Genomic DNA, 15,799 nt, shown 5'->3' on the forward strand with positions numbered 1-15,799 from the left:
GCATTCGAGAATGGCTTCTACGAGGGGGACTCTGGAGACGAGAGTGCATGACAGTAGCTAACTCCTAAACACTGAATAGCCAAACCGAATGAATATAGCTCTCGAAATAAGATAGCCAATAACAGATGAGTAGACAGAAACAGCACCTCCTGTTCTTGTTGCATATGATCAGGCTGGGACTAGTTTGTGCAGATCATCAGACAGGGATCGGTCACCGATCCCTGTTCACTTCGGAACTTCCACGGTGACTTTTCAAGCGCACTTTGACTTTTCCTCCCTTGACTTATGAGACTATGGTTTCGTTCTTTCGAAAGGGAAGCTCTACTCTTCTGCACGTTGAACATTACTTTTCCTTATCGTGTCGACGAGCGTGAGGTAGCATCATGGCGGACCACGCATCTGGTGACGAGACATCTCGTGATGAGAAGCATGAGCTTCCATCGCCTATGGGAAGCGACTCAACTGATACTGCTCCGGAGCCCATGGGGTGGCCATACTGGGTGCTTTTCCTGACTCTCTGCCTCAGCGGCTTCGCTGTGACCATGGAAGGCAGTATCGTGGTCACGGCATTGCCGAACATTTCCCGCTCGCTCGATACGACGCAATACGTCTGGGTCACAAACAGCTACACATTGGCATCGACGATCTTTCAACCGCTCGTGGGCTGGCTGGCCGAGGTATTTGGCCGCAAACCCATCATGCTGGGCAGCCTCGTCTTCTTCGCTGTCGGGAGCGCCGTCGCCGGGGCCGCGCACTCACTGGCGACAATTCTGGTCGGACGATTGATACAAGGAATCGGAGGCGGTGCTATTCCCCTGGTGGCCGAGCTGGTCATCAGCGATATCGTGCCGTTGCCACAGCGGCCGAAGATGCTGGGCATGGTGATGGCCACGTCGTGTCTGGGCCTATTGCTCGGCCCCGTCTTTGGCGGAGTGATCGTCGACCATAGTACCTGGCGCTGGATCTTCTGGATGAATCTCCCCATTGCCGGAGCCGCCATTGTATTCTTGTTTCCCATGCTTGGACGACGGACGGCAGAGCAGCGAGATGCAGCGACCTCCCTGCGAGCCACAGCCCGCCGATTCGACTGGCTGGGTAATTTCCTGCTCCCCGCTGCCAGTATCGCCATCCTGCTGCCCCTGACGATGGGGGGAAAGATGTACCCCTGGGACTCGGCTCGAATCATCGCACCACTGGTGATTGGATTCTGCGGGTTTGTGGGATTCTCGGTGTATGAGCATTACTTCTGTGCACACCCACTCATTCCCCTCCGACTTCTGCGCAAGCTCTCAGCGGTCTCCCTGCAAGCACAGAATTTTATCCAGAGCATGCTCATCATGTGGGTCAACTATTTCCTCACCATTTACTTCCAGGCTGTCCTGGAGCTATCTCCGCAGCGAGCAGGATTCGATCTCATGCCCACAATTGTCGGCATGGTAGTCTTCTCCATTGTTGGCGGTATAGTGGCGTCCCTGCTCCCCGGTCCGCTGGCGATCCTGATCAACGTGCTCGCCTTTTCCCTCATGGCTGTTGGCCTCGGTGTATTCACCACGCTCTCAGCCTCCTCGTCGACCGCCGTCCATGCCGTGCTCCAGATCGTCGTCGCCGCAGGGAACGGACTACTGCTCGCCACGCTGTTGCCCGCTATACAGGCGCAGTTTGACCCGGCGGATCTGACGACGGTGACTGCGCTCTTTAATTTCATTCGCAGTTTTGCGCTTGTCTGGGGAATGACCATCCCGTCTATTATTTTCGACCACACTGTTGACAACCATCTGGATGACGTGCCGGTGTCAGAGCGCGGGATGCTGCAGGGCGGAGGAGCGTATGTCAGGGCTAGCAAGGCCTTTGTGCAATCCTTCCCAGGCGTGACCAAAAGCCAAGTAATCGCTCTGTATGAAACTGGGCTCCGCACGACGTGGTGGGGAGCAATGGCGTTTGCACTTCTAGGGCTAGTGCTGGTGGCTCTGCAGCGGCCTCCAAAGAGCAGTCAGGGCACACTAAAGACGAGTCCAGAAAGGGACACAGAGAAGGCTGTCGATACAGATTCGTGATGTATACTCGAGTGTTAGTCCTACAGCCACCGTTATACTCTGCTCCAATTCACAAAAGTAAGCCATTCTATTGCCTGGAGCCGAGCAATAGTCGGTCACCGAGGCGACGGGGCCTTCCTCGTACTTAATCTAGACCAACCAACCTAATAGGAGACGTCAGTTATCTCTCATCAAACTAAACAGAAGCTGTTCCATTCGTGTCATAAAGAGCAGACATGGCAATCGACACTGTGACCGATCAATCCCAACAGAACCGTGGCAAAGTCATCATTGGTGATGCCCCAGCTGATGACCGTGTCGTCCTCTACATCATTAAAGGCAGGACAAACGATCAGACATGAGAGAAAAAGGCTGACCTGCTTGTCCCAGCGGACGAGACCTCCTACATTAACTACATCAAGCCCCTTATCCTAGCCAAAGAGCTCCAGATCCCGCACGTTCTCTCGCTCATCGACACCACTTCCCAATGGGCCTACAAAATCCATCCGGAGCGGATGGTCCCCGCGCTCAAAGACCAGGACCCCGAAACAGGCGAACAGATCAATGTCTTCGAGGGAACCGCTTGTCTTCAGTACTTGGCCGATCGATATGATGCCGAGGGAGAATGGAAAGGGCGCACCGCCGCTGAGAGAGCCGCCGTCTTCACCTGGGTGGCATACCAGACCGCGGGAATCGGGTGAGTTCGTATGGCAACAACAGGCATTGACGAGTAGCTGAAAAATGCACAGTCCCACTGCCAAATACTGGCTCTACTTTCTGCGTGGTTACCCGACTCGCAAGGACCCGGTCCAGCTGCCCAAGACCATTGCGAAACTGCACGAAAACACTCTGAAGCAATGGGACATTTTGAATAAGCGCCTTGCGAAGGAGGGACAGAACTACATTGCCCTCCCGGATCGGCCGACCCTAGCGGATCTGTCCTACTTTCCCTTCGCCATGCCGTGGATGTTTACGTTCCTCGGTGTGGATATCAAGGACTGGCCGCATATTCAGGCGTGGGCGGAGCGGATGTTGGCCCGCCCGGCTATCCAGGAGATCATGGCCAGAGCAAAGACATTTGGACATGATATGACGCAGGAGCAGGCGGCGATGCTGAAGTCTGCGGAATAGACGAGCTATGAGCAGAGTGATTGAAATCGTGCCACTCAGTGGAATCGGGAGCCGGTCAGTGAACGGGGACCGATCAATGTACGTATCTAGCATATAAGTGCAACCATAATGGACACGAACGTATCCTATCTATCACTTATACATCTCCCGAGCAGCAAAAAAAAAAGAGTATCTTTTCGGTCACAAACTACCCAACCATGGCAACATACACCTCAGTCATGCGGTTCATCGAACCGTGGTCCCAGAACAAGGGAGTACCCTTCATCAGGACCAATGCCCCCCCGGGATACGACTACATGAACTTCGAATGGGTCGACTGTCCAGTTCAGATTACGGATGCACGGCCGACAAAGGACAGCTTCACCCTTGACCAGCATGGATTCGCCTACAGGGACGACCCGGAAAGCGCAACGCCGGAGATACTGCAGCTTCTCCGCGACAACAACGACGCAGAGAAAATCCGCAAGGTGTACTATTCCCACATCGAGCAGCTCGTCAAGAGGGAGACGGGTGCCTCCCGGGTGATCATCTTTGACCATACCTCTCGCAAACGACGTCCGGAATTGGGCACTTATGAGAACCCGACAGGAAAGGAGCAACCAGCAACGATGGTGCGTTTGTCTCTTAGCTGTTGCCGAGGATGAGGTACTGACGCTGTGATCCCAAGGTGCACTGTGACCAGTGAGTGTAAACAAGGGGAGTAGCAGAGCGAAACTTGGCTGAGAGGCGGACATAGATCGACAAAAGGCGCTCTCCGCCGATTGCAGCAGAACGTCCCCGATCATATCGAGGTCCTCAAGAACCGGGTGATTATGATCAAGTAAGTCTCCCGCGATGAGTGGCAAAGAATAAAATCTACGGCCCTGATACGAACTCGGCGGCAGTATCTGGCGCCCTCTCCGCGGCCCCGTACGGGATTGGCCCCTCGCCACGATGGACTATCGCACTTGTGATCGAAACCTGATCTATCCGACGGATTTGCTTGACAAAGCCGACGACTATCGCGGCCAGACCGTCACGTTTGGCCACGCGGATGAGCAGCGGTGGTACTACTTGGACCATCAACGGACGGATGAGGTGACCATGATTAAGATCTGGGATAATCAGGAGGGAGTTGAAGCTAAGCGTACGTTCTCTAAGTGACTGACTGGCACTTGCCGGAGAAAGCTGATCTAGCACTGATTTGGTTGTTCCAGTGTGCCCTCATGCCGCGTTCAAGCACCCAGAAACGCCTGCAGACGCGCCTCCCCGCGAAAGCATCGAGGTGCGGTGCTTTGCTCTGTTTGACGAAGCAGCAGATGGATGCCGACACGTGTAACCCGTTTCGGTGGCCGGTCGGTCCGCTGGTGCTGGGATCGCTGTCTCCATGTTGCCTGTGAAGTTATGTGTAGTAGACTGAGTAGATGAGGATAGTGGTCTAGTACTTACCACGTCCATCAACTGCTGGTAATGGATACTGAAAAGAACCCCTGGAATGAATCACAGATCCGTACTCTCCGGTCGACTCACAGACCCGGTTGGATAAGATTGCTGGCCATAACTGTTGTACTTGCACTTGTCTTTGGGGCTCAAATCGTTACAAACGGAGTCTGCTTACGGCAGTCACCAACTGTAGAAGATGTCCTTCGTCAGGCTCCTCTGATAGGTAATCCCTGGCGAGATCTGTTACCTGTACCTGTGGAGTGGTTGGCTGACAGTGTAGACGGGCATAATGACTTTCCAATCTGGATCCGAGCGTTCTACCAGAATCGCATCTATCAACGAAACTTCACATACGATGGCCCACTCTTCGGACAGGTGGATTTCCCCCGTCTTGCTCAGGGCCGTTTGCGAGGCCAATTCTGGAGTGTTTATGTGGAATGGTAGAGCTTTTCCCCCCTCCGCCAGCGAGCAAATAGCTGACAACCAGACGCGCAGCCCAAAGGCAGCCAATGATTATTCTGACGAGACGTATTTTGAGATACAACGAGACACACTGCAACAGATTGACCTGGTTAGTCGGCTAATCCGCGCTGAGCCCGATATGTTAGCACTGGTCCACTCCAGCGCCGACGTATGGGAGACATTCAGCAATCAGCCGACCCGTATCGCCAGCGTCATGGGCATCGAAGGCCTCCACCAGATCGCCAACAGTGCCAGCATTCTCCGTCTATACCACAGTTTAGGCGTGCGATATGCCACACTGACACACGAATGCCACAATGCCTTCGCCGACAGCGCCACCCCGGCCCGACCACTCCACAACGGACTTTCTGAGGCAGGACGCATACTAGTCGGCGAGATGAACCGCCTGGGAATGATCGTGGATCTGGCGCACGTCAGCTACGAGACGATGCTCGCCGCCCTGGACGTGACGACCGCGCCTGTCATCTTCTCGCATTCCTCCGCCTACGCGTTATGCCCACATGAGCGGAATGTACCGGACGACATACTCTGGAAACTGAAAAGGAACGACGGAGTCGTCATGGTTAGCTTCTACCCGTCCTACACGCGGTGCGACGACCCGGACCGCGCCACCATTGAGGATGTCGCCGATCATATCCAGTACATTGGCGAGTTGATCGGCTACCGGCATGTCGGACTGGGGTCGGATTTTGATGGAATGCCGTCGGGGATCAGGGGGCTGGAAGATGTCAGTAAGTATCCAGATCTCATCAGTGCCCTGCTCCGTCGGGGAGTGGGTGTAAAGGAGCTGGCTGGAGTGGTCGGGGCAATGTTCTGCGGGTTTTACGGGCCGTGGAGGATGAGGCTGCAACACGGGCTGACGAATTGCCTCTCGAGGATGATGTGAAGCCATTCTTCTCTTGGATATGATACGTAAGCGTATAAGGTTGGCCAGTAGAATTGCTGTAGACTAGTTCATGCTATCCTAGGTACTGTTTCTCTGCTTCAACCAACACATCAACGGTGGCTTGACAAACATGACATAGACATCCTGATTAGCAGCCCAATCCCGACTGTCTGGTGCCAGCTGGACATCAAAGTTCCACACTAGTCGAGCAATTACACTTCTCGCAAAAGCCAACGCCATGCTCTTCCCCAGGCAATTCCTCGGCCCCGTCGAGAACGGCTGATGCGCCTTCTTGTCGTCTCGTTCAAATCGGGGATCAGGTTCTGCTAACCACCGCTCCGGATGGAACTCACTCGCGCGCGCAAAGTTCTTCTCACTCAGCGCGGCCGCATATCCGTTCACACCCACGGCGTAGTCACCTGGGACAAAGCGGCCACAGATCGTGGCGCCCCTTGCGGGAGTCCGTCGGGGGAACGTAGTGGGAACGACGACGTAAATGCGCAGAGCTTCTTCAATGACAGCGTTGAGGAAGGGTAGCTTCTGAAGACGGGTGAAAGTCATCTCCGATTCTTGGGTGACAGAACCGCGAATCTCGTTTGCCAGCCGAGACCAGATCATGGGGTCTCGTAGCGCATAGAAGAGACAGCCGCAAATTAGGGTGGCGTTGGTGTCGCTGCCGGCTGTCATGAAGATGGAGGAGGCGATTTCCAGCTCTGGGATTGTCATGCCGTCTTTTTCGGAGTTTTCGCGGAGGAGGTGGGTGACTAGAGATGAAATCAGAATTAGTTCTCTGTGTCTGGGTGGATATATATATAGAAAGAGTTACCGAAATCTTCTCTTCCCGTGCCGGCAGCGATACGCTCGCCAGCCATTCGCCTAGTCACCTGGAACTGCTCCATCCAGACCCGTCCTATCCGAGCCAACACCAGATTGACAAGAGCGTTTCGTGATATAAAGGCAGGCAGACGGCGCCATGCTTGAACATACAGCCCCTGCTTGACATGGCCGCTGGTCAACCGGACCCAGGGATGCAGCTCTCCGTTGACCGTGTTCTCCAGACACCCGACGGACTTGCCAAAGGACAGGTCCAAAATGACGTCCATGGCCGTGCTGGTGAACCAGGGAACCATATCAATCGGCTGGTCGATGGGAAGCTTGCGAAGACGGCGAATGAGGAGCCCAACGTAGGAAGTGATCAATGGTTCCTGACGGGCCAGCGCTCTGTCGGAGAAGGCATGGACCATGATTCCCCTCAATCGGCCGTGATCTTTGTTTTCTGCTGTGACCTGACAAAGCAACTCAGAACGCAAACTCGAATCAGCAGGATGGATGGATACCTACAATGACAGGCACGGAATTTATTGACTGAGAATACCATGTCTTGTCCTTCTCCAAACCGCTGCGCAGATCGTTGTCTCGCCATACTGGAGCCGGTGGTTAGTTTCATGCTTTCAGCCCCCGGGAATTGAGCCCATACCATGGACATCGTGATAAGCGCGACTGGAATTGTAAGACAGCTCATCTGGAGCCACCCGGACGACCTCGCCATAGGTGTTGTGCCAGTCGAGAGTCTTGTATGGGAGATCACCGGCCAGTTGGTGATAGATATAATGCAACCGTGTGGCGCGGCTGAGCCATGGACCAGGATATGACGCCAGGGGGTGGAAGAAGAAGTTGTAGACGCATTTTCCGATGAAGAAAAGTATCTGAATATTATATTAAATTAATCGGTAATTGACAGGAGGAAGAGCTCATTATACTTACTCCGGCAAAGATGCTACCCCCGGCAGCAAAAATCAAGCCCTTGAAACTCCAAATTGTAAAGGAAATCGCCATGGCGCTTGTTTATGGTCTAGATTCTACCTTCTTTATTAGGTTATCCCGGCTTTTGCTTAGGTTATTATAGTGGGATAGCTAACATCGGCCACCGACAGCGGCCAAAAAGGGCTATTTCGTATTTCGGACTCCGTACATAGCATCTCCATGGCTTGTTATAATACGATATGCCCGTTCGTTTGTTGCTGTGAACCCTGCACGGAAGGAAAACGTCGATCTAATTGATGACCAAGAGGACAATATGCTTTCTGAGGAAAAGAAGGCCAGCATTTTGCATAGGATTATATCCTCCTGCCGCCTGCATGGCCCGTCCATGACGGCCGCAAATACATGGATCAACGAAGACATTCGCCCACTACCACCCTCTCGCCGACGATGGAGCGGTATGACATACCTGGGGTGGTGGGCCGTCTGGATGATGGGTTTGAGTAACTTCCAGCTGGGCTCGTCCTTGGTGGCCATCGGTCTCTCTGTATGGCAGGCGATGGTGGCCATTATCCTTGGCCGGATTCTCCTTGCCACCGTTGCCATCTTGAATGGAGCAGTCGGTGGACGATGGCACATTGGCTTTCCTGTCTTTTCTCGCATCGTCTGGGGAATGAGAGTCAGTTACAGAAGCTCCAACCGCCCCCTAACGAACAGCACCAACTGATTGCTCGCAGGGTTCATACGGCGCGATCCTCCTCCGCATTCTCCTGGGACTTGTTGGATTTGCGGTGCAGTCCTGGAACGGGGGCCTATGTATTACTGCCGTGCTCAGCGCCATATTCCCCTCGTATTTGCACCTCCGTAACACCATCCCGGAGTCTTCTCATGTCACCACGGCCCAGCTGGTGAGCTGGATCGTCTTCCTTGCCCTATGCGTTCCGCTCATCTACGTGCGCCCTGAGCGCGCCCCAAAGGCCATGGCAGTGATGAATATGCTGACGCTGATCACAATCCTCGCGATCCTGATCTGGGCTTTGGCCACCGCGCATGGAGCTGGACCGTTGCTTTCTCAGCCCGGTATACCGATGACATCTTCCCAGTTGGGCTGGTCAATGCTAGGAGGAATCAATGCTGTAATTGGCACAGTGGCGCCAGCTTTGAGTACGTCTTTACCATTTCTAGAGAACAAGGATAAGAGCCTCCCCCGCTGACCACAAAACCCTACAGTGAGCCAGCCTGATTTTTCCCGCTTTGCCAGACGAGAGCGCGACCAGATCTGGGGACAGGCCGTGGCGTTCATCCTAGTCGGCACCATCATGCCACTGTTTGGCTGTCTTGTGTCCTCTGCCACGCAGCAGATCTACGGCGAAGCCATTTGGAACCCGCCAGTCCTCGTTCTCACCTGGTTGACGAACGGCCAGTACCGCTCCTCGACGAGAGCCGCGGCCGCATTTGCAGGACTGGGCCTTACCATCAGCCAACTGGCAGTGGTGGTAGTCGATAATGCGTACTCGGTGGGAATCGACCTCTGCGGTTTGTTCCCGGCTTTCCTGAATATTCGGCGCGGCGCGTATCTGGGACTGGCGCTGGGAATGGCCTTCTGCCCCTGGGAACTGTTGTCCACCGCGTCGATCTTCCTCATGGTGATTTCCGGGTTCACCGTATTCTTCGGGCCCATCTGCGGAATCCAGGTGGCCGATTACTGGGTCCTACGACGGCAGCGCATCAAGCTCTCCGATCTCTATAGTATCAAGCGCGAGGGAGTATACTACTATGTATACGGGGTGAACTGGCGCGCGTTCGTGGCGTGGGCTGTCGGCTTTGCGCCTCTCATGCCTGGCTTTATACATGCGGTGCAGCCTCGGATTACCTTAAAAACCGACGTGGGGTACCTCTACCAGATTGCCTTTGTGTTGGGGTTCTGCATCAGCTTTGTAACCCATTGCGCTCTTAATGTGGTCTTTCCGCCTCGGGGGCTTGGTGAGATGGACCATGATGATCGGTTTGGGACGTTTACAACTGTGGAGGCGCGGGCGCTTGGAATTGACGCAGATAGTGCATCTCCATCCATCATTCCTGTTTCTGATAGTAACCAAGAGGAATCGGTGGATCTTGAGGGAAGCAAAGGGTGGTCGTAAGGACGAGCCTGGGACATGGACAGCATGACGAATAGAGGAAGATTCTGAGATAGACAATTCCCTTCATCTCGTATTCAAGAGCCCGGTCACCGTCTCGGACCCCGATGTCCTCCTTGAAAAAGAAGAACTCACAGATTAACGAGACTCTTAAACCTTGCATTTTCACTCAAGTACTGCTGCTCTGCATCTGTCCCTCGACTCAAACACACCGTACCATCGATTGTAACTCCAGTCACCATGGCGATGGAAGCTGCGATCCCGTTTCACTACCAGAAAAATGTCAACGAGACCATATGCACCTACCGCCAGCTAGGCAAAAGCGGGCTCAAAGTCTCCGTCCCCATCCTGGGGTGTATGGGGTTTGGCCGGAAGGACTGGGTGTGGGACTGGGTGCTGGAGGAAGAGGAGTCGATGAAAATGCTCAAGGCCGCATGGGACCGGGGCATCAACACCTGGGATACAGCGAATATATTTTCAAACGGAGACAGCGAGAAAATCATCGGCAAGGCGCTGAGGAAGTATGAGATTCCGCGGCATAAAGTGGTGATCATCACCAAAGTATTCTGTACGGTTGGAGAGCATGCCGATAATGCCATGGCATATGCAGGGCCACTCAGGGGAACGAAGGAATACGTCAATCAGTCTGGTATGCTCTCTCTCTCTCTCTTCTCCTGTGCTGAGAGAAACGTTCTAACCGGCGATGTGTAGGTCTTTCTCGTCAATCTATCTTTCGAAATGTCCAGGCTAGTCTCGACCGCCTGCAAACGGACTACATCGATGTTCTGATGATCCACCGCTGCGATGACAGAGTCCCATACGAGGAGACCATGGAAGCCCTCAACGATCTCGTGCGAGCAGGAAAAGTGCGGTACCTCGGGGCCAGCTCCATGTGGACGTACCAGTTTGTCCAGATGCAGGTTTGCGCGGAACGCCACGGCTGGACCAAGTTTATCTGCATGGAGAACCACTACAGTCTGCTCTACCGTGAAGAGGAGCGCGAGATGAACAAATTCTGCGATCAGACCGGGGTAGGGATCATCCCTTGGGCCCCTCTGTGCCGGGGTTTTCTGGCCCGTCGATTGCAGGATAGTCTGTCTGGCACCACGGGACGAGCGCAGGACGAGCTGGTGAATGGGTCGCGGTATATCGGTGTGCGTGAGGACCCCGATCACAAGATCATCCGCCGGGTAGAGGAACTGGCTAATCGGAAGGGCTGGATGATGGTCGATGTGGCGCTGGCCTGGCTGAACAAGCGGGTGACCAGTCCGGTGGTGGGCATGCGGTTGGAGAACATGCTTGATGAGGTGGCTGCGGCCTGTAAGAAGACTTTGACTACGGAAGAAGAGAAGTATCTGGAGGAACTGTACCAGCCCAGGGCGATTTCAGGACATGCCTAGACATCATTTGTGGTGGTTATCGGATACATATATGCAGGAAACGACGATTTCAATTTCTAGCAGTGAAGAGTAGAAACATGATCGGCTTAGATACTTGCAGGGAGCTCGCGTGCTACACCATTTCCTGCACACACCCCTGCCGCAATGGCCATGGAAGCGTTTTTGAAAGGAGAGGCACAATCCCCAGCAGCGTAGACGCCAGGGACGCTGGTGGCCGGGAACGGATGCTCCACACGGATATCGCCCATGGGTGTTGTCTCGACTCCCAGCTGCGCGGGCAGAGTTCCTCGCAGTTGAGTCCATGGCTGATGCACGAGAAATCCCTCTTTCCTCTCATCGCCACCCTCCAGTTCGACCGTAACCTCCGCTCTCTCCGGCCCTTTGCGTAAACCCTGGATGTTCCGAGCTTCAATCGACAGGTAGTCAACCTCCTTGATGAGTTCCTGGAGCTGTGCCGTCACTTTCTCCTTTCCGTTGGTATACAGGACAACCTGGGGGGCGAACTTGCGTGTATCGCCGGCCAGCTTTACCACCTGGGGAAGCACCGAGGCCAATTTATCTACGACCAAGATCCCCGCGGACGCGCAGCCTCGCTCTTCGTACCCGAACTGGAACATGCACGGAAAGATTCCCGTCACCCAGCAGTCCTTGTATCCGGGAATATCAGGATAGATCTCGTCCGTTCCCGTTGCGAGCACCACCTTCCGGCCGTGGTATTCTTGCCCATTGCTAGCTGTCACCCGCCACTCGTAGTCCTGTCCTTGCTGCTTTGCAATCGTGGTCACTTGCGCATTGACGAAGAAACATAGACCAGTGTTTTCCAGCTCTGCACGGGCTGCTTGCCTGTACTTTGAGGATACCGTACCATCCCAGCCGGGCAGCAGTCGAACGTGTGGTGCCTTGTCGTCTCGAAATAGGCCAGAGTCAAAGACGATGGTAGAGTGAGTGGCCCGGTAGAGAGTCGATGCTGCAGCCAAGCCAGCATATCCTCCCCCGATAATGAGTACATCGGCTGTAGGTGTTGAGGAGGGAGACATTATCAATGATTCGAACTAGACGGTGATATTCGTGACAGGATAGTCCGCTTGTTGTGTTTGTATTATGGAAATATGTAGTAGAAATATATTTATATTCGCACCTCGGCTCCGTGCATCGGCCCCCGAACTGCACTGACCGACCACCACAGGCATATATCGTGAACCACAAGTCACCAAGAGTCATTATTATAAGTTTTGATGTACTTTGAGGTATCTACCAATCTATCAAGCTACAGCCATGAACGCTCCGAACGACAAGCTCCATTCGGCCAAAATGTACGATGAGCGCAACGCCATGCTAACCCCAGCCGATGGCTCCATTGTGCCGCATATCCTGCTCTTTCTCGTGCAGATGGCAGCGCTGAGCTCGCCACCTTTCCGAAACCGCAAGACTGTATTTTCAGGCGCTATCGTCATCCTCGCCGTCCTTGCGAACGTCAACCGGTTCACAGACGATCCCAAGCTGGCACAATTCTTCTCCCTCGCATGGCCCCATTACCTTAACGTGCTGGAAAAGCTGCTCACTTCCCCCAGTCCCGGTCCAGAGGCGGCGTTCTGGCGAGTGGATCGCCCAGCACAGGAGGCCATGAGCTTTGCGCCCTTCGGTTTCTCCAAGCTCGTCTGGGCGTTTGTTATTTGGTTCAATCTGCGAGGCATTCGGTGGAACTACCAGGTCGCAAATATCTCAGCAGAACCCTTAGGGAGGAGTCCGGCGAAGTGGCGGTTTCTGGCAGATCGTGTGCTGACCTTCATCCGGTTGCTCTGCATGGCCGAGGTGCTGAGCCACCTGGCTATCCTCAACTTCTACACGACGGCCCATGGAGGCCCCGTCGATAGCCGCACGCTGACCACGCGGCATCCCAACTTTGCCTGTCAGTTGTACCGGACTGTGACTGTGGGAATGATCCCGTACACATTCATGAATCTGCAGTATGTCGGAGGAGCCATCCTCTGGGTTGTGCTGGGAATCAGCCAACCGGAGGACTGGCCGCCATTCTTTGGCTGCCTGTCGCAGGTTACGACTGTTCGGGCTTTCTGGGGGAAATACTGGCATCAGATGATTCGACGAGTAAGCAGTGCTTGTTTCAATTTGGCGAAAAAGAGCCCGGGAACTGACGGGGAAACAGACAGTGAATGTGTACACAGGATTTTTCTGTGATTTGCTGCATCTCCGACCCGGAACCATTCGCAAGTACATTCGTCTCTGGCTATCCTTTGCCATCAGCGGCGTTATGCACTGGTCTGCTATTTACATCATCCCCGCGCCGATGAACCTCAGCTTCAGCGAGCGCAGTGTAGGCTTTGTGAAATTCTTCCTTCTACAGGCGGCGGCTATCACCCTGGAAGATTTCGTACAGTTTCTGTATCAGCGAATAGCCCCGGCAATGGCTACGACGTCCCTACGATGGCATCGATGGCTGGGACATGCGTGGGCAGTTTTTTGGTTTGGTTTCTCGCTGCCCTTTTTCCTCGATATCATGCTGAAGATGAAGAACCTGGAGGAACCCCTTCTTCCGGGCACTGTGATGAGGCCATTGGTGCCGTATCTTGCGGCGTGTGCCACTTGAACATATTGATCAGTCTATATGGGGACGTGTCTGATAGCCTGTAAGCTTTGAGGTCCTACTGTCTAGGGGTTATCTAGTTTTAGGCCATTCCCTTCCCCTCTCTGACAACTTCATGCGCACTCCCTTAGACCCTGCCTTGACCGCGCCCATCAGATTATCCCGTACGATATCCACATCCTCTCTCGTAGTCTCGAACAGCTCCATGTCATAACGCAGTACCAAGGCGGCCAACGCGCGGTAGATGACAGCACTTGCCAGACTAGATAAGAAACTCGTCAGAACTCACGCATCATCATCATGTCAAAAAAGGGTTATGCGTACTTGATACCAATACACATCCGACTTCCACGACCAAATGGCAGCAGATACCGGTCCAATGGATTCCCCGCCGCTGCAGCCGCATCCCACCGGCCTGGATCGAACCGTCTAGGATTAGGAAAGATAGAGGGGTCCAAATGCGTGAAGTGATGGTCCATGCTGACTGGTGTTCCAGGGGGATACTCCAATCCTTGTACTGGAGAACCTCATCTGGGGCAGTACGAGCTAGTCGGCCCGTGACGGAGGATGTGACCCTCATTCCTTCCATGACGATGTGACGCTGTCGTAGATATTCTATTAGTAAATCCTTATCTTCTCAACGTTTCTGAGGGGCCTGGAGGGCATACAAGATACGGCAGCTGCTCGAGCGCTGTCCAGGACAACTGGCCCTGATTCTCCTCCAGCAGCTTTTCCAGCTGCGCTCGCAGCTCTTGCAGGATAGGAGGATTGTCCACAAGATGGTACAGCGTCGACGCAAGGGTCTGCGCTGTGCTTTCCGTGGCCGCCATGACGAAACTAAAGCCTTCCGCAGACAGTCGGTCTTCGCTCTTTTCACCCGTGGGAAGGGCGCTGGATCGCAAAGTGCGCAGGACGGACGGCTTTTCGGATCGCATGGCGGAGGATGCTATATTCGCAGAAGACTTGGAGAAGCTTAGCTGGGTCTGTACCTTCACTGCCCTCCGGGAAAATAACGAACCTCTTGCAGATTGAAAATAAACGCAAAATCCGGCCGCCCCTTGACGACGCGCGAAGGCAACAGGCCAAATAGCAGAAACGCCTGCGGAAAGTGACGCAGGAAATGCGACCCTCCAAGCAGTGGCGGCAGCGTTTCGGTCCACGAAGGGAAGAAATCCCAACGTCTCGTCTGGCCGGGTGACGCACCAAACCAGATCTGCAGCACCACGTCCACTGTAAGACTGGCAAAGACCGTTCCCAGGACGACAGGGGTTCCTTGGCGAGCATACTCATCCAGAGACCCGCACATTGAGGAGATTGCGGGCTCAATCAGCGTGGCCTCATGGCCGAGGATCGACTGTTTGGAGAAACTGGGGGATAGGGTAGAGCGGCGTTGGCGATGGACATGATGATGCACGGTAGCAGAACTGGTGGCATCGGTGCCCTCCGACAGAAACCAGGCGTATTTATCGCGTTTGCGGTTCCCTGGCGGATAGAGCTCGCTGTACCACTCTGGATCCTTGACGTGAAGCTCATGCGGGCTGATGCGCACGATGGGCCCGTAGATCGAATGCAGTCGGTCAATCTCCTTGAAGTATTGGCCACCCTTTTCGGTGGACCAATCTTAGCAGCTGGGAAAATACAGTTGACCTGAAAGGACCCTCACCAGAAATACGTCAAAATAGCATTCGTACCATAGCGTGAGAGCCGCCAATTTTGGGCCGGGGAATCCCGCCAAAGGGTGGAAGTAGAGGCGCCAGATGGCCAGGCAGAGCAGATACAAACCGTAGAGCGCAGCGGAAAGAGCCAACAACATTGTGATATTCAAGATAAAATCAATTGATCTTCTCTGAACAATCTGTCTTGATGTTCTCCATCTCTTCTTACATGGTTGTCTGCATAAGTATAGGCACCAGAAGTAATCGGTCTCCGAGGCGGATGCCGAA

The 15,799-nt window shown here is 54.1% G+C and overlaps 10 protein-coding genes across 10 annotated transcripts; 7 read left to right on the forward strand and 3 right to left on the reverse strand.

Moving 5' to 3' along the window:
- Positions 1-314: 314 nt before the first annotated feature.
- Positions 315-2,309, forward strand: P174DRAFT_446475 (MFS general substrate transporter). Its single transcript, XM_024828587.1, has one exon. The coding sequence runs from the start codon at positions 483-485 to the stop codon at positions 2,052-2,054; it is 1,572 nt and encodes a 523-aa protein (XP_024677012.1). The 5' UTR covers positions 315-482; the 3' UTR covers positions 2,055-2,309.
- On the forward strand, positions 2,270-3,276 carry P174DRAFT_516545 (glutathione S-transferase family protein; the record flags this gene model as incomplete). The annotated part of the gene is made up of 3 exons (XM_024832348.1): positions 2,270-2,372; positions 2,424-2,730; positions 2,783-3,276. 3 exons carry the CDS (start codon positions 2,270-2,272, stop codon positions 3,162-3,164), a joined length of 792 nt encoding a protein of 263 aa, XP_024677013.1. The 3' UTR covers positions 3,165-3,276.
- Positions 3,277-3,361: 85 nt separating this feature from the next.
- P174DRAFT_380407 (uncharacterized protein) lies at positions 3,362-4,482 on the forward strand (the record flags this gene model as incomplete). The annotated part of the gene is made up of 4 exons (XM_024822975.1): positions 3,362-3,779; positions 3,891-3,984; positions 4,049-4,290; positions 4,361-4,482. 4 exons carry the CDS (start codon positions 3,362-3,364, stop codon positions 4,480-4,482), a joined length of 876 nt encoding a protein of 291 aa, XP_024677014.1.
- A 131-nt stretch (positions 4,483-4,613) lies between these two features.
- Positions 4,614-5,978, forward strand: P174DRAFT_426018 (dipeptidase; the record flags this gene model as incomplete). The annotated part of the gene is made up of 4 exons (XM_024825342.1): positions 4,614-4,809; positions 4,867-5,026; positions 5,082-5,800; positions 5,854-5,978. The coding sequence occupies 4 exons, from the start codon at positions 4,614-4,616 to the stop codon at positions 5,976-5,978; spliced, it is 1,200 nt and encodes a 399-aa protein (XP_024677015.1).
- Positions 5,979-6,033: 55 nt separating this feature from the next.
- On the reverse strand, positions 6,034-7,661 carry P174DRAFT_380488 (cytochrome P450; the record flags this gene model as incomplete). The annotated part of the gene is made up of 4 exons (XM_024822982.1): positions 6,034-6,719; positions 6,782-7,222; positions 7,293-7,379; positions 7,433-7,661. Coding segments are annotated over 4 exons (1,443 nt in total), but the record flags the coding sequence as incomplete, so codon positions are not given.
- A 128-nt stretch (positions 7,662-7,789) lies between these two features.
- P174DRAFT_516547 (nucleobase cation symporter-1 family protein) lies at positions 7,790-9,885 on the forward strand (the record flags this gene model as incomplete). The annotated part of the gene is made up of 5 exons (XM_024832349.1): positions 7,790-7,798; positions 8,045-8,395; positions 8,454-8,880; positions 8,947-9,774; positions 9,809-9,885. 5 exons carry the CDS (start codon positions 7,790-7,792, stop codon positions 9,883-9,885), a joined length of 1,692 nt encoding a protein of 563 aa, XP_024677017.1.
- Positions 9,886-10,094: 209 nt separating this feature from the next.
- On the forward strand, positions 10,095-11,254 carry P174DRAFT_436181 (aldo/keto reductase; the record flags this gene model as incomplete). Its single annotated transcript, XM_024825987.1, has 2 exons — positions 10,095-10,503; positions 10,566-11,254. The coding sequence occupies 2 exons, from the start codon at positions 10,095-10,097 to the stop codon at positions 11,252-11,254; spliced, it is 1,098 nt and encodes a 365-aa protein (XP_024677018.1).
- An 86-nt stretch (positions 11,255-11,340) lies between these two features.
- Positions 11,341-12,291, reverse strand: P174DRAFT_426022 (FAD/NAD(P)-binding domain-containing protein; the record flags this gene model as incomplete). Its single annotated transcript, XM_024825343.1, has 1 exon — positions 11,341-12,291. The coding sequence occupies one exon, from the start codon at positions 12,289-12,291 to the stop codon at positions 11,341-11,343; it is 951 nt and encodes a 316-aa protein (XP_024677019.1).
- Positions 12,292-12,565: 274 nt separating this feature from the next.
- On the forward strand, positions 12,566-13,859 carry P174DRAFT_436183 (wax synthase family protein; the record flags this gene model as incomplete). Its single annotated transcript, XM_024825988.1, has 2 exons — positions 12,566-13,360; positions 13,419-13,859. The coding sequence occupies 2 exons, from the start codon at positions 12,566-12,568 to the stop codon at positions 13,857-13,859; spliced, it is 1,236 nt and encodes a 411-aa protein (XP_024677020.1).
- A 69-nt stretch (positions 13,860-13,928) lies between these two features.
- P174DRAFT_473593 (cytochrome P450) lies at positions 13,929-15,669 on the reverse strand (the record flags this gene model as incomplete). Its single annotated transcript, XM_024830634.1, has 6 exons — positions 13,929-14,118; positions 14,181-14,340; positions 14,361-14,457; positions 14,525-14,839; positions 14,875-15,459; positions 15,520-15,669. 6 exons carry the CDS (start codon positions 15,667-15,669, stop codon positions 13,929-13,931), a joined length of 1,497 nt encoding a protein of 498 aa, XP_024677021.1.
- Positions 15,670-15,799: the final 130 nt, after the last annotated feature.

Source organism: Aspergillus novofumigatus (genome assembly GCF_002847465.1).
Source record: "Aspergillus novofumigatus IBT 16806 chromosome Unknown P174scaffold_15, whole genome shotgun sequence".
In the NCBI taxonomy this organism is placed as follows: Eukaryota; Fungi; Ascomycota; class Eurotiomycetes; order Eurotiales; family Aspergillaceae; genus Aspergillus; species Aspergillus novofumigatus.

Excerpts from the sequence above, each read along its gene's own strand:
- P174DRAFT_446475 (XM_024828587.1), top strand. The coding sequence starts at position 483 with ATGGGGTGGCCATACTGGGTGCTTTTCCTGACTCTCTGCCTCAGCGGC.